Source organism: Pinus tabuliformis, chromosome Q, assembly GCF_031772625.1.
Source record: "Pinus tabuliformis cultivar Carrire ecotype Pingquan chromosome Q, CPIR1, whole genome shotgun sequence".
In the NCBI taxonomy this organism is placed as follows: Eukaryota; Viridiplantae; Streptophyta; class Pinopsida; order Pinales; family Pinaceae; genus Pinus; species Pinus tabuliformis.
This window is the reverse complement of record NC_142296.1, coordinates 39891765-39907453: the sequence shown is the minus strand read 5'-3', so window position 1 is coordinate 39907453 and position 15689 is coordinate 39891765. Positions and strand designations below refer to the sequence as shown.

General features: G+C 39.8%; 1 protein-coding gene across 1 annotated transcript in view; it reads left to right on the top strand.

Annotated features, from left to right (window-relative positions):
- Window positions 1–15689, top strand: part of NTMC2T4 (Calcium-dependent lipid-binding (CaLB domain) family protein) — a 230999-nt gene that overhangs the window by 175214 nt on the left and 40096 nt on the right. Inside the window, exons 7-8 of the mRNA XM_089383842.1 lie at window positions 11318–11398; window positions 11554–11639. Coding sequence (XP_089239968.1) covers window positions 11318–11398; window positions 11554–11639 — 167 coding nt within the window. The remainder of the gene's footprint in view (window positions 1–11317; window positions 11399–11553; window positions 11640–15689) is intronic.

Genomic DNA, 15689 nt, shown 5'->3' with positions numbered 1-15689 from the left:
ATGCAACTTTTGTGGGACCAAGATGTCAGGAGGGGTTACACGATTGAAATACCCTCGGCTAGACTCTCTGCATATGATTCAGATGTAATGCCTTGTATGCTTTCTAGTGCAGAGGTTATACAAAAAGCTCGTGAAGCAATTGCTGAACAAGACAAAAAGAACGCTGCTAGGGAGAGGCCAATGGTCTCAGATAGATAGCTACTAGTTTTATTTGTTTTGCAACTTTTGCTACATATAAGTTTATAACTCATGATGATGAAATAATTTTAAAGTTTTATATATGTGATGTTATTTTGTTTGAGTCCTTGATTGGACAATTATCATTATCAGGGATCAACAGGATATGTGATGTTATTTTGTTTGAGTCCTTGATTAGACAATTATCAGGGATCAACAGGATTTGGTATCGCCTTTGAAGTTTGATGTATCATTTCTATTTGACATCATATATATCAGTGCCTTCTTCATAATTATGTGCCAATGTGTTTAGTTCATACTGTTATTGCTTTATATGTTTAGAAATCTGAAAAAATGAAGATATTATGCATTTTTTATGCTTGCCGATATTTGCAGATATTTTCGCCGATATTGCCGATAATATATTTTCTGGACCCTCCCCGATATTTTGCCGATATCGATATTTTCAACACTGGTGGAAACACTCATAACTTTATCCATAAGCGAGTCGCCGAAGCTGTTCATTGTTTTGTAAGGGCAGTCTTTAATTTCTAGGTCCTTATTGATGATGGGGGGACAATGAAATGTGAAGGTCGTTGCGAAAATATTAAGCTTCAGATGGGAGACTACCACCTAAAGACCCACATGTTTGCGATTAACATGGGTGGTTGTGACATTGTCTTGGGTGCTGAATGGCTTCGCACACTCGGTCCAATCACAATGTATTTCCAAGAGTTACACATGAGCTTTAAGCAGAATGACCACATTCATACACTCCGTGGACTCTAGGCAGGTGCTCCTTCTATCATCAGCTCGCATCGAATGGAAAAGTTGTTGAAAAAGGGCCATCATGGAGTCATCGCCCAGTTTAATGCCATCCAGGCCATAGAATCTACTACTCTTCATATTCATCCTGAGATGCAACAAGTCTTAAAACACCACCAGCAGGTCTTTGACAAACCTAAAGAGCTTCCACCCTCTAGAGGGGAACATGATCATAGCATCACTTTGGTCCCAGGGGCCCAACTGCCGAATGTGTGCCCATATCGATATCCTTTCGCCCAAAAGAATGAAATTGAAAAAATCATCAAGGAACTCCTTGAAGCAGGTGTTATTCGTCCTAGCATTAGTCCTTATTCATCACTAGTGGTCATGGTGCTAAAGAAAGATGGGGAATGGCGCATGTGTCCGGACTTTCGGGCCCTCAACAAGCTCACTATCAAAGACAAATTCCCTATTCCGATTGTTGATGATCTGCTTGATGAACTACATGGGGCTCAATTCTTTACCAAGCTAGATCTTCACTCTGGCTATCACCAAATACGCATGAAAGAAGTAGACATTCCCAAGACTGCTTTGCGAACTCATGAAGACGATTATGAATTCTTGGTCATGCTATTTGGTCTTTGTAATGCTCCATCTACTTTTCAAAGCCTCATGAATCACCTGCTGAAACCATATCTTCGAAAGTTTGTCCTCGTTTTATTTGATGACATTCTCATCTACAGCCTCACTTGGGAAAAACATCATCATGTAGACCTGATCTTGCAATTGCTGCGGAATCACACATTATTTGTCAAATTGTCCAAGTGCTCTTTTGGTGTGGAAGAGGTCGAGTATTTGGGACACATTGTGGGTCGTGAAGGTGTCAGGGTTGATCCCAAAAAGATACAGGCAATGCAAGATTGGCCCCAACCAAAAACCTTGAAGAGTTTGAGGGGATTCTTGGGTCTCTCCGGCTACTATCGCAAAATTGTTCGCAATTATGGTCGCATTGCTAGACCCCTCACTAACCTTCTCAAGAAAAATTCATTCCTCTGGACTGATGCAGCACAACAGGGATTTGTGGTTCTCAAACAGGTCATGTCTTCCACTCTAGTATTGGCACTCCCTGACTTCACCAAATCTTTTGTGATTGAATGTGATGCTTTAGGTACGGGTATTGGTGCTGTATTAATGTAGGAAGGTTGACCCTTGGCTTTCACCAACCAACAACTGAACGGGAAACATTTGGGAAAATCTACCTATGAGGAAGAGATGATGGCCATCTTACATGTAGTAGATACCTGGCGACCATACTTACTGGGGCAACGTTTCCAAATCCGCGCAGACCATCAAAGCCTCAAATATTTTTTGGAGCAATGTCTATCCTCGCCACAACAAAATAAATGGCCGGCCAAAATGTTGGGATATGATTATGAGATAATTTACAAGAAAGGGCGTGACAATGTAGTAGCGGATCCTAATTCCAACTCATTAAAAACGTGAGAGCAGATCCTAATTCCACAGTTGGCTACTCTTGGAAGGATGAGATTCTTCACTACTTGGATCGAGTAGTTATATCGTCGACATCCTCCCTCAAAACTCGCATTTTGGCAGAGTTGCACTTATCTCCCACTGTCAGGCATGCAAGCTTTTAGAAGACTTATGCTCGCACTTGTCGTTCTTTCTTTTGGACAGGCATGAAAATTGACATTCTTACTTTTGTACCTGAATGTGATGTGTGTCAACGCCACAAAGGAGAAACAATCAAGTTACAAGGAACCTTACAACCATTGCCAATCCCTGCCTCTGTCTGGACAGATGTTTCTATGGATTTCATTACTAGTCTCCCGAAGTCAGGCAACAAATTAGTCATCATGGTGGTTGTGGATAGACTTTCTAAATATGCTCATTTTTGCGCTCTACCGCACCCATTTACCCCCACTTTGGTGGCTCAAGCTTTCATTGACCAGATCTTCAAACTACATGGCATGCCCACGTCCATTGTGTTTGATCGTGACCCGACTTTCACCAACGACTTTTGGCAAGAACTTTTCAAGCTACAAGGCACCCAACTCCAACTAAGTACTTCCTATCGTCCCCAAACTGATGGTCAAACTGAAGCAATCAACACATGTTTGGAGACATACCTACGGTGCTTCACTTCAGAAAAGTAGCATTAATGGTACAATGGCTACCTTTAGCTGAATGGTGGTATAATACTAACTATCATGAAGCCACCAAAATGACTCCATATGAAGCAGTGTATGGCCAACTCCCATCTTCACCTATTTCTTATATCCCTGGATGCTCTAAGGTGCAAGCAATTGATCAACTCCTATAGAACCGTGCCGCCATGATAACTCGTCTCAAAGGTAATCTCAATCAAGCTCAAAATTGAATGAAGGAACAGGTAGACCTACATCGTTCAGAGCACACCTTTCAAGAAGGGGATCAGGTATTCTTGCAGCTGCAACCATATAAGAAAACATCGCTCAAAGAAAAGGGCTGCTAGAAGTTAGCTCCAAAATTCTACTGACCTTATCAAATACTTCAGTGCATTGGAGCAGTGGCCTATAAGCTGGCCTTGCCAACAACTTCAAAAATCCATCTAGTCTTCCATGTATCATGCCTCAAGAAAGTGGTGGGGAGCAATTGCGGAATTCAAACCAGTCTACCTGAATTGGATGAGGAAGGTTCACTATTGCTCCAACCTGAACAGGTCCTCGATACTTGTGAAAGACATCTGCGCGACCGCACGATCAAGGAAGTCTTCGTCAAGTGGAAAGAAACCTCTCCAGAAGATGCGACCTTGGAACCAACCACTATTCTTCAGCCTTGAGGACAAGGCTGCTTTTGATGGGGGAGGGCATGTTAGGGTCCAACCTTAACCCCTTTATTTATGTAATAAACCCAATAGGGTCGAGCCATAGTCATAGTTAGTTAAAGAGTCAATAAAACCCGCATTAATAATTGTAAGTGGTTGACCCGCATTTAAGAAAGGGACCATAGTTATTTGCAAATGGGCTATAATTAATAAATAAAGTGGTTAACCCATGTTATGCAAAGGACCACTAGTTGTTAGGTTGTTGAAGGTCATTTAGCTATAAATAGTCGTAGTTAGAAGGGAAAGATAATCGAGTCTTATTTTGTAATCGAGCTCTGCTTTGCTGGAGGATGCCCCCTCGAAGATGCGAGTGAACATTACATTTATCTCTGAATAATAAAATACTTGTTGTTTTTCTCATTTTATTCTGTGTTCTGGGTTGTATTTCTTCGCATATTTGGTATTCTGAAATTTCTCGCATGTCGAGCATAACACCGAAAACATTTGATTTTCGAGATGTCCTTCTTCCGCCTCCGCTGCTCCTGCTGCCCCTTTGATGCAAGGGCCACATTCTCCTCCTCCTCCTTGGGCTTAGTCCCATTGCTGCTGTTGCCATCAAGTTTGCACTTGACTAAGTCTCGCCTCATCTCTTCCTGTTGAAGAGTGGCCCGCATCCCTTCCCAATCCGGCAATTTCTCTCTACCCAGGATACTCTGGACAAATACTTGCCATTCTTATGAGACTGAATTCAAGGCCAACGTCACCATCTCTGTAGGCTGAGGTGATGACCCTACAACGACCAACTAATCTCGTACTTCCTGAAGCTTCAATAGGAATGGATCAAAGTGTTCCCCCTTTTGCATCCTCACAGATCTCATTTTCTCCTCCAGGTACATCTTTCGCCGCTCAAAAGATCCTTGATACAACATAGCCAAGGCATCCCACATCTCTTTAGTCGTCCCTTTGTTAGCAATGTGACATACAACGTGATCCCTCACTTTGTCGAGGATCAACCACTTGGCCTTCGCCATCTCAAGCTTGTACTTCTTGAGCAGATTTGCATCGGCAGGTTTAGCTACCACATTGTCGACATAGGGTTTGACATCATGCTTATCTAGAAGGCAGGAGATCCTAGCCTTCCAAATCACATAGTTGGATGCTCCGTCCAATCGATCTTGATCTGTCAGCCCATCAGCTGCCATCTCTGCCAACAAAAATTCGAACTGCTTCCTCTCTCTTATGCGTAGCTGCTAGGTTGGCCTACGCACTACCTGCTGGAGTTAGTAGATCAACTCTTTGGTACTGCTACTCAGCAACTAAGAAATATAATTCCTTGGCTTAGAATTCACCGAGGAAGAAATTCCCTCAAAAGGTGTCTTCTTCCTTCTTCTGACGTTTTTCTGCCCCAACAACTGTTGCAGAAACCGCATCTCACCTGAACACTGCTCAGTGTTGGATTTGCTGCTGCGCTGCTCCCTCTGTCACTGACAAATCATGAACCAGAAATCTTAATTCTCTGTTAACTCACTTAGAGAGAGATTTTCCTCGAGAATCTTGCCCTCCTGGCTTGGACTGCGCAATCCCTCTGGGGATTTGATCTGCTGCCTACATAACACTTTGATCTCCCTCCTTCTCTTCAATGCTGGGCTCTTCCAGTCTGCTCTCTTGCTTCACTTGTGCTCTGATACCATGTGAAAATTTAGAAACCCCAAATTTCTATTGCAGTAACTGATTATGTTTCTTCTATTTGTTAATTCTGAACAAAATTATTTACTGTTTCCTATAATAAACACCGAAACTAATACACTGCAACCTTCACCATTTAAATAAAATGCGGAAACAAGAAACTAAACAAGAAAGAAATACACAACACATCTACACAATTATTTTTGGACAAATGCCCCTGGAAAAACCCAATGCGGGAAAACCGGTGCAGCAACTGAGGGTTTTATTATTATGCAGTAGTAATTCTAAGTACAATTCATTGGATGCCCAACTGGCTATCCTATACAGAGAGAAACTGGACAAAACAAGTAGTGAGATGCTCTCACCCTGTCACTGGAAGAATCCGACTATGATCTCGCTGGAATAGAGGCTCTGCGTCCCTTTTGCGTCATCTTCTGCGCAGAACTGCGTCAACCCCACGCAGTCTCTGTGTCACTTCTGCTAGGGATTGCGTTGCTCTTCCTTGGGACCCTCTGTTGGCCAGAAACTTCGATTTCCAACCTCCTGGTCTCACACCCCGACTCTCGGCTTCTGAAACTCGATTTCGTCAGCAGGAATTCGATCTCCCTCTAGGCTCTGCGCTGCCACTACGTCAGCACTGCGTGGGCCAGTGTCAACCTCTCTCTGGACGTCGTTCTGTCCTCTCTGCCTTGTACTCTCTGGCCCAGGAAAACTCCTCACTGGATACTATCCCTGCCCCTCATTGCAAAAGATCACTTCGAAATTCTCTCCGGCAACAGCTTTGCTTCAGAAAATCGATCTTCTGATCTTCACTCGATGTATCTTGCAAATGCTCATCGAAGTCCTTATAATCTTCTCGTTGAGTAATCAAAGGCCCAGATTATATTCTAATCAATGGCTCAGATCATATTGACTCAACCTCCGTCTTCTTCTAGAAGATTCACACTCAGTTTTATTAATACACATTAATTATTTTAATTTCCTAAGTTTAGACTTAGGCATCCATTAAAAATAATTAATTACTTTAATAAAACTATCTCCGGTTGGAATTTCCCAAAACGATTTCTGGGTATTCTGGAATACATGTGTCCTTGCCTCCCTGCAAATTTTGAGGCTTAGAGCACATCCAATGCTACTAGAAATCAACACTTCCCTCACTTCAAGCCTATCATAGATACATATCTATCATAAGTGAGTTATTGTTGGGACTCCTCTCGTCGGTGAAAATCTGAGAAGAGTGGGGGACTTAGGCTGTGGTGACAGTGGGCCTCTGTCCCAGGTGTTATTGTGCCCTCTAGCTTTTGCCTATCCACTAGGCCTGCAAGTTTGTGCAACAACAAGTATGCCTGCTGAAAGAGGAGTAACAAGAACTAATCCCCAACCTAAGAAAAACTTTATCTGCATGTCTATGAACCTCCATCCTAATGAAATATGGTCGTCATTAACCCTCTAGATTTGTAAGGGGAAAATCTAGGGTTTAATAGAGCTCAATGGTGTGTGGACCTAGAATTTTAAAAAGATGACACAATGTAATCCTTGATGGTTTGGTTTCCAATTGCTTTATAAATGAATAATTATTAAATAATTCCCCCCCATAAATTTATTTTTATAAGCTAGAAAGCCTTCAATCTCACACATCTACCATAGATTTCTCTCGAGTAGACCTCATTTAATCTAGCCGTAGTCGATGCCCATCTGGCACATAGCCTATACTCAAGTGCTCGCATAATTGACCTATCCCCAAAGTGCTCGTGTAAATAACCTATCCACATAGCCTGTTGTCAAGTGCTCATTGATGACCAACCATGGTGTTCTTGTATTACATACGTTGTTGGTGGTTATTGAATCATCCCATCAACGCTTATAAATGTAATTACTTCTATAATAGCTAATGTTATATTTTAAAGTAATCTTTAATTGTTTAATAATCATAAACATTAGGAATGTAATTTATTTTGTATAAATATTAATGTTTAATATTTATAAAACGTTAATTCTAAATTTATTAATATAATATATTTTATATATTACATATTACAAGTATATATAAGTTATGTATTAGAAAATTTATAATTTTATTTAAAAAAATTATGAAAAATATTTTTATATTCTTTGTACCAATTTTGTGATAATCACGATCAGGATTAAATCGACGAGGGTCCAAAAAAGGAAAAAACCGTAAAAATTGGGATAAAATCAACAATATAAAAAAAAATACAATTTTTTTAGTATCCAAGGCACAATTTTTTTAGTATCTAAGGCATCCACAACATAAAATAAATGCATTGACACATAAATATGAAAAGAGAACTAATATATAAGATGTGTAATATGTCTAGTGCTACATCACTCATAAATGATAATAGTGATTCATGTCCTGAATCTGGAATCTTGACTCAGCCTCAAAATGTCAACAAAAATTATAATAATGTATCTCAAACCATAAGTCATAGACAATGAAGTGAACCAAGTAACTAATGGTTTCCTCTACCCATTTTGCGAGAAAATTTAACAACTTTCCCTCTAGATGAAGAAGCTGGCATTGGGCTTTGAGGTCGTCTAGTAGCTAGAGGACATAGACGACGTCCTCTATTAGTGACCACGGTAGGTGTCGTCTCCTCCTCCTCCTCCTCCTCCTCCTCCTCTGTCGCTGCTACCCCCTTCACTACCTCCTCCTCTAACCAATTAAGGGTCAATTCCATGATAGGCCTCTCGGCCTCAACCCTCCATGCAAAAGTGGTGTCAATCCCATCCAATGAGATGGCCTCCACGTTAGGTGTCTTGTCAATGAGATGGCCTCCATGTTAGGTGTCTTGTCAAGTTGCATCACCCACAATCGGAGATTGTAGTAGACGTAGACCATGTTGTTAATGCATTGGTACTCCAACCTATATGAGGATCATAAATTATATATTAATAATTATGAAAATAATAAATTATATTCTTTATTATTTAATGAATTCAAGAAATTAATTGGAAAATTTTTAGCCTATTGTGCTTTATTGTGCTTCTTGGTGTGTATTTTTTCAAATACTTTCCAGTTGCGCTTGCACCTGGATGAGCTACATGTTTCGCTGAGCACTCGAATGGCAAGCTTTTGGAGATTGGTTACCCTGCCACTATAACTTCTCCACCATGCATCTACAACAAATAAGAGAAACATAAGAAAAAAATTGAAATTTGAAAGTTGAAGCAAAGCACGAAGAGAATGAAATTTGAAAATGGAAACAAACAAAAGCTTACCTGGCATTTTGGTTGTTCTATCATGGATAGCTTTGTCAAAGCTAAATGTGCCATCTACCATCTTGTTTATCTCCATTTCTTAAGAAATTTCTGCACATTTTGCTAGAGTTGACACCATCTTCTGAACATAAGTGAAGAATCCATCCATGACTTCAACATCAAATATGAAACCAAAGTAGTAAGAAAATGCGGGGTTCAAGTAGATCCTTGCAACATGAATGGAACGATAGAGTGTATTGTTTGATTGCTCATCAATCACTCTCTATATATGTTGTTGTTTCTCAAACCCCTCGCCCCCCTCATCATAATAGCTATGAATGGATTCTTTGGCCCTATACATGGCCTCATACAAGTAGCCCATTGCGGGCTTGTCTCCATCAACTAATCGAAGAACCTTTACCAAAGGTTCAGTAATGCTACACACCTCCTGCATTCTCGCCCAGAAGCTTTGTTGGTAGGAAACTAGCTTTGCATATGGCCTCTCCCTCTAGTTGCAGCGAAATAACAAATCACACCACTCCTTCGAAAGAAACATTCTCTTTACATCCCACATGGAATTCAAGAGAGATTGAAGAGTTGTGAAGCTAGTGGCAAACTGTGTAATAGCAGGGCGCACCAACTCCTTGTTGTTGGTGAATGTTCTTATCAAATGAAGCACAAATGCATGATTATATATAAATTTTTTAGTGCTTTTTGATGATTCAACAATATCCTTGACAAAATAAAATTTTCCTATGTTCTCCAACATAAAATTAGTGCAATGTGCAACACAAGGTGTCCAAAATATGTTAGGATCCCTCTCCATAAGCATTTTGCCAGCGACAACATAATTTGTAGCATTGTCCATTATGACTTGGACAACATGTTGTGGACCCACCTCTTAAATGAACGCGTCCAGCAAATCATATAATAATCGTGCATCTTTGATATGTGCAGATGCATCAACATATTTCATAAACTTTGTCTCCTTGGGACAATTAACACATAAGTTAATAAGGGTTCTACCCTTTTGATTAGTCGAACCATCTAACATCACAGTGCATCTCGTCTGTGCCCACGATGCTCTGAACTCCTCCAATCTTGTAGTGCAATCAACCTTTTCATTTTGAAGAATATGCGCCTAAAGTCATCATAGGAAGGGGCTTTGTACCCCGGGCCAACAATAGTAATAACATCAATCGCGCGCTGGAAAAATGGATTGTTTCTGGCAATGCTAAAGGGAACGTCACTGCATAGAAGACACCCGCTCAACAACTTGTCAACTTTGTCCTTCTCCTTTTTTTAAGAGCTGACCTCATAGATGGTTGTGCACCAGGTGTGGTTCTAGGAACAAAAAATGATGAGGTGACTGTGGGGTTGACTGTAGAAATTGATGCTGAAGAAGAACCACTCTCACGGTCACCTCCCACCACTCCACACCTTGCCATTTGATTCTTCAGAGTTGCCTTGGTTAGTTTGGTTGTCTCTATATCTTCCAATGATTTGAGGACTCTACAGATGATTTCTAGATTTGTATGTGCAAAGCCCTACTTCATGTCCCAAAATTTGTGCAAGGTGGAATTTCAATCGGTATACTCCCCCTGTCATATGATGCCCACATAACTTGCATGTCAAATTTGATCTGTCAAACGGTAAATTCCCCATCGGGTTCACCATATTCCCACATAGGGTCCAATATTCCCTCCACCCAATGCATCGATAATGGCAAAAAAACACACTCAAGCCCAAGCAAAAATCGTGGAAAAAACCTAGGGCACAAGAATAATTTAAACAAATAAGATTAACAATCAACATTTTGAATTTTTGACCAAAAAAATACTCTCCACTAAATGCAACAAAAATGGCAAAAGGAACACACTCAAACCCAAGCAAAAATCATGGAAAATATATGGGTGACTGAAACCCAAGGAAAAACAAGGAGAAAACAAAAAAAGTAGGGCCAAATTTGATGAATCCACGCCCTGTTGAAGAAACTCTGTCCAAATTCAAAATTTCTTTGCTTGGGATCCTAAATTCCTTCGGTTTTCTCCCCTCACCCTTGTAGATTAGTTTTCCTCCTTAGTTCTCACCCTTGCCCTTTGATTGCAAAATAAAACCAAAAAAACTAATGAGATGTTTTTCCTCGGGCCCACGATTTTTTGTGGTCGGATCGCGATTTTTTCGAAAATATCGTGATTAAATCAGGATTCTATCAAAATGAAAAAAATCACCGATTTAATCGTTTTGGCAAAAAAATCGTGATTTTTGCAACACTGGTTTATACTTGGTGTTTCCCCTTGCTGTTTCCCCATTGTATCTGGATCTTGGCTGTAAAAAAAGCTAACGGATCTGTATTTGGATCCCAATCCGGATCTGAATCTTGGTAACTTAGCCTAGAACTGTATATGCTATAAACTCTATTGAAGTTGAAAGCCCATTTGCCATTCGTCATGTATAATTGTTGATGAATTGTAAACGGTGAATTTCTTTTTTCCATTGAGAAATGTCTACTCGTTTTATTTCTAAAAAGGAGTCATGTACAGTTGTATAGCTAAAACAGAATAATTCAGCTTAGTAAATGGTGGATTTTGTATGTTTGAAGAGAGATTGTTTTTAATTTTGTGTTTTCCTGTTTTGGTGCAGCCTAAACCTAAAATTGAATATACGTTAAAAGCAATCGGAGGGAGCTTAACAGCTATGCCTGGACTTTCAGATATGCTTGATGTAAGTTTAACGTTATAATTTGAATTATTTTTTATTAATTATCTTCTGCAGTGCTGCCTAGGTGAATTGGACAATCTGCAAAAGGAAAATGTGTTTGTAACAAACTTTTCAAATCTGTTGACAATGACTGAGAGACTATTTTTTCCTGTTTCTAGGATACAGTGGCTTCTATTGTGTCAGATACCCTTCAGTGGCCTCACCGAATTGTTGTTCCAATTGGAGGAGTACCTGTTGATACAAGGTGGGTTTGACTTGTCTCTTTTCTGAAGTCCTATTAGCTGTCATATTGCTCTGTGTGCGTTTGTATGGGAAAAGATGCATCTTGTATTGTTCTTAGAATCAATAACATTACACTAGGAAAAGCATTGGCTATCCACCATGCAAGGTTGTACCCTCTCCCAAAACATGTATGCCTTAGCACCAAACTCTAGAGATCTTTGCAATATAATTTCATTCTTGGTGAAAAGATAACTCATTCAACTTTAAAAACAGATATTTCTGGTCAACAGAAAGTAATATCATCCTTATTGAAGATGGGCCTGAATCTTCTTCTCCAGTAAGGCTAGTTTATTGATGTCCAGAGAAAAGAAATCCCTTTTATCCTGATCACACCCCATATACCTCTACCATGCTCATGCATTGCTTCCTCTAACTTGGTGAAATAGTTGAGGAAACTTTTGTTGAAACAAACACATTAAGTTTTACTTTATTCTATGTAAAAACAGTATTGGTTCTTTATTTCTTTAGCTAATACAGATGGTTGCAGAGTAAAACCATTTCACTTGCACATATCTGGAATAGAAGTTAAGACTTTAGTTTGGGATTTTTAATTCACAAAAGAGATGTTTAAGGAAATTTTGATTTAGGCAAAGATGAAAAATGTTGGAACTTTTACATTCTGTTTATAATCTTCAAGGGCTTATACTTTGTATAATAAACTGAAACATCTAAATGTAATTGCTTTTGACTGCGAGGAGTAAAAGGCAGAAAAACTTACCTGTTATGGCATATTGGTACTGTTACAGGGCAAGAGAAAAGCAGAAGTTTAGTCAATCACTGGCAAAATAGACCTTAAATTTATGAATAAATCACTATTTAAACATATGTTTTATTTGGAAACTCTTGAAGTGAGTTGTGTTGAGTATTGACGGTGGGCAAGTGGATTTGTTCAACTATATTCAGGCACTATTTTACTGAATTCAAACATTGGTTTTATTTAAGATTTTATTATGGTGATTTACAACAAGTTTCTCAAAGTTTTATGAAACTAATTTCTTCAGCAGCTCTGCTAGAAACTTTGAGTTTTCCCCACACTACTAGGCAAACTCAAGAATCTAACAGCGCAAAGGCTTCAGGAGTAGATCATTTTAATTGTACTTAAGGCAAGATCTATCTAACTACAGATATCTGCAAATTACTTCAATTACAGTAGAAATATAAAAACAACAAATTAGTTTTGGAAGTTTCACTAAGCATGTGAAATGACATAGCACTCAGCTGTGCTGTTCTAATAAATCAACATGTTAAAATTGTTTTAAAAACGGGGCAGACCCACACAGGTTAAACATCTTAAGAGAAATGTTCACACATACAAATGTAAGATCATTACACCAGTGTTTTACTTCATAGTACAAGAACATGTTCATATCAGTTATTGGCAAATGATCCTCCATGCTGCTTAAATCAGGGGGGGGGGGGGGGGAAGCCAAAAATTTAGTATCATTAAGATCAAAGAGATGTTTGAAACATTTGATCACTCATATGTGGGACATGATTGTAAATGTCAGATTGATAAAATACAAAAGCACACAAAGAAACACTTAAAAAACACACTACAATGTATGCGAGACACTACGTAAATTTGATCCACTGAGGTTGAGCTATAGAGAAGATCCACTGTGTGAACGATCTATTGTGTGAACGAACCAAATCAAAACAACAAGTGAGCCTTAAATGATCCCTTGATGTCATGGAGTGCGATGGTACAGAGTATAGGGTTTGTAATTGATGCGATCCATTCTCCGGACTATTATTATATATATCCACATCACTGTAAGTGAATGATGCCACTGTCCCTGTGTATCGAACCCTACCACAGAGTGAGCCATCTCACAGATTGATGTGGACCAATGTATACTATCATGTTACTGAGCCATACAGAATGCGACCACAGCATTATGTAGAACAATCATAGCAAGTCACACAAGTATAGAGGCATTAAGCCACAACAGTGAAGTACAAACCACAGAGAATGCGACTCACAATATATATGAGCCTAGAATTGCTCAAAGTTTATCCAAAATTTGAATTGCCCTGAACTTGTCCAGTCCACCGAGATAGAAGCTACAATACCAGAAATTCTTTCAATGAAAACTACACAGAGATTCTTTAATCCAAATGCTAACAAAAATGTGATCTTCAGGCCTCCTTCTTTTAGCATTAGCTCTGATACCATGTTGGAGAAATAGGGAGGCTACAAGATTAATGTAATTTCTCCTTTCTTAATAATTACTTGTGAATTTGTTGGCATTATTTTATTATGTTTTTCTTCTTTCATCAAGCAATTACCAAATGTAAAAACATGAAGATCACAAGAACACAAGATATAGGCTCCAAGCAAGGGCAAAACCCCTCCAAGGGGAAAACGCAATTTTTTTTTTTTTTATAGAATAAGATCATATGGGATATCCAAGACCCATAACCAACCCTCTAGATGCCAAGTCAAACCTTCTTTCTACACAACAAATCCATCCTCAAGAGACCAACAACAAATCTTCAACAAGGCAGAACTTTCACAAATCAGATTTCAAGAGAAAATCTTCTTCAATCTCAGACTTCGACCCTCCTCTTCTTTTCTAGGTCTCTCTGTGATATTTCAGAATCAAATATGTGAAGTGTGTCTCTCCAAACGAGCTCCAACTTCCCTCTTATTTATACTTGTCCAGAGGGTAGACATGTCCATTGGGGCAGGGCCGACTTGACAGGTAGGGCAACTTGGCGTCTAGAGGTTGTTTTAACCCAATTTACATGTTTAAAATTTCTTTTCCTTTTTTCTTTACAATAGGTCCAAGTAGGACTTTAACTCTTTGACTTCATCAAATACTAGAAGCATGAAGAACATGCTTAAGTTTTAACTAATAAAATAATAATTTTTTTGAGCGTGAAACCCATGCTTGAAAATAAATTTTTCTTTTTCTTCTTTTTGCTTTTTACATAAAAAATCATTTTAATAAAATTACAAAGACCGAACATAGTTACATTCTCCAACAAGTACTATCGAGACTGAGTACATTGTTGCTAGCATGGCGATATGCGAGGCTGTATGGTTGAGGAAGCTCTTTGGAGAGCTGTTTGAGCAGGTCCTAGATGCGACAATGATATATTTTGACAACACGAGTGAGATCCGATTAGCAAAGAATCCCTTGTTCCACGACAAGTTCAAGCATATTGAGATGAGGTATCACTACATTCGAGATATGGTGCAGAGAGGAGCAGTGAGACTTCGTCACATTTCAACTGATGAGTAGATAGTGGATATACTCACCCAGGCTTTGCCAAAAGTGATGTTCTTGGTCTTCAAAGAGTAGCTTGGAATGATGGATGTGACCTTCCTGGGTAAGGGTTCCAGCTGATTGAGGACACTGAGCTACTCTTCTCCCCTGTTTGAGCTAACAGGGAGGGAAATTGAGCCTAAGAGCTCCTGGGGTTGAGGGAACTCTGGACAATAGTATAGTCTGTGATCCTTACCTTCCGTGGTAAGTTGTATCTTGCCTATTGTCAGGCAATAGGATCAGTGTTGCGGGGGAGCGCCCCCCCCCCCTTCGCCCCCCCGCCCCTCGAACCCGCTCCCGAAGCGCGCTCTCGGACGGGAGCGATTTACGGGAGCGCGCTCCCGTAAAAAAATTTACGCTCCCTGGTCTGTTAGGGAGCGACTCAGGGAGCGATCGCTCCCGCGCTCCCGGAGCGTTTTTTAATGCCCGGGAGCGATCGCCTGATCGCTTCCGGGCATTAAAAAACGCTCCGGGAGCGAATCGGGCCGGGCCGGGAGCGGTTCGGCGGAAAAAAAATCCGACGGACCCGAAAAAATTAAAAATTTTAGAATTTTTTTTTTGTTTTATAAGGCCAATGGGCCAAAAAAACATTCATTATCACCTCATTGAGCAAGTTGGAGCTGGAGCAAGAGCATTGGAGCGAAGAGCAAGTGCTGAGGAGCGAGGAGCAAGCCTGCAGGTAAGTAACTTAGTAATCTAGTTAGTTTAGCTGGTTAGGTAGTTAATTTAGTTGATTTAAT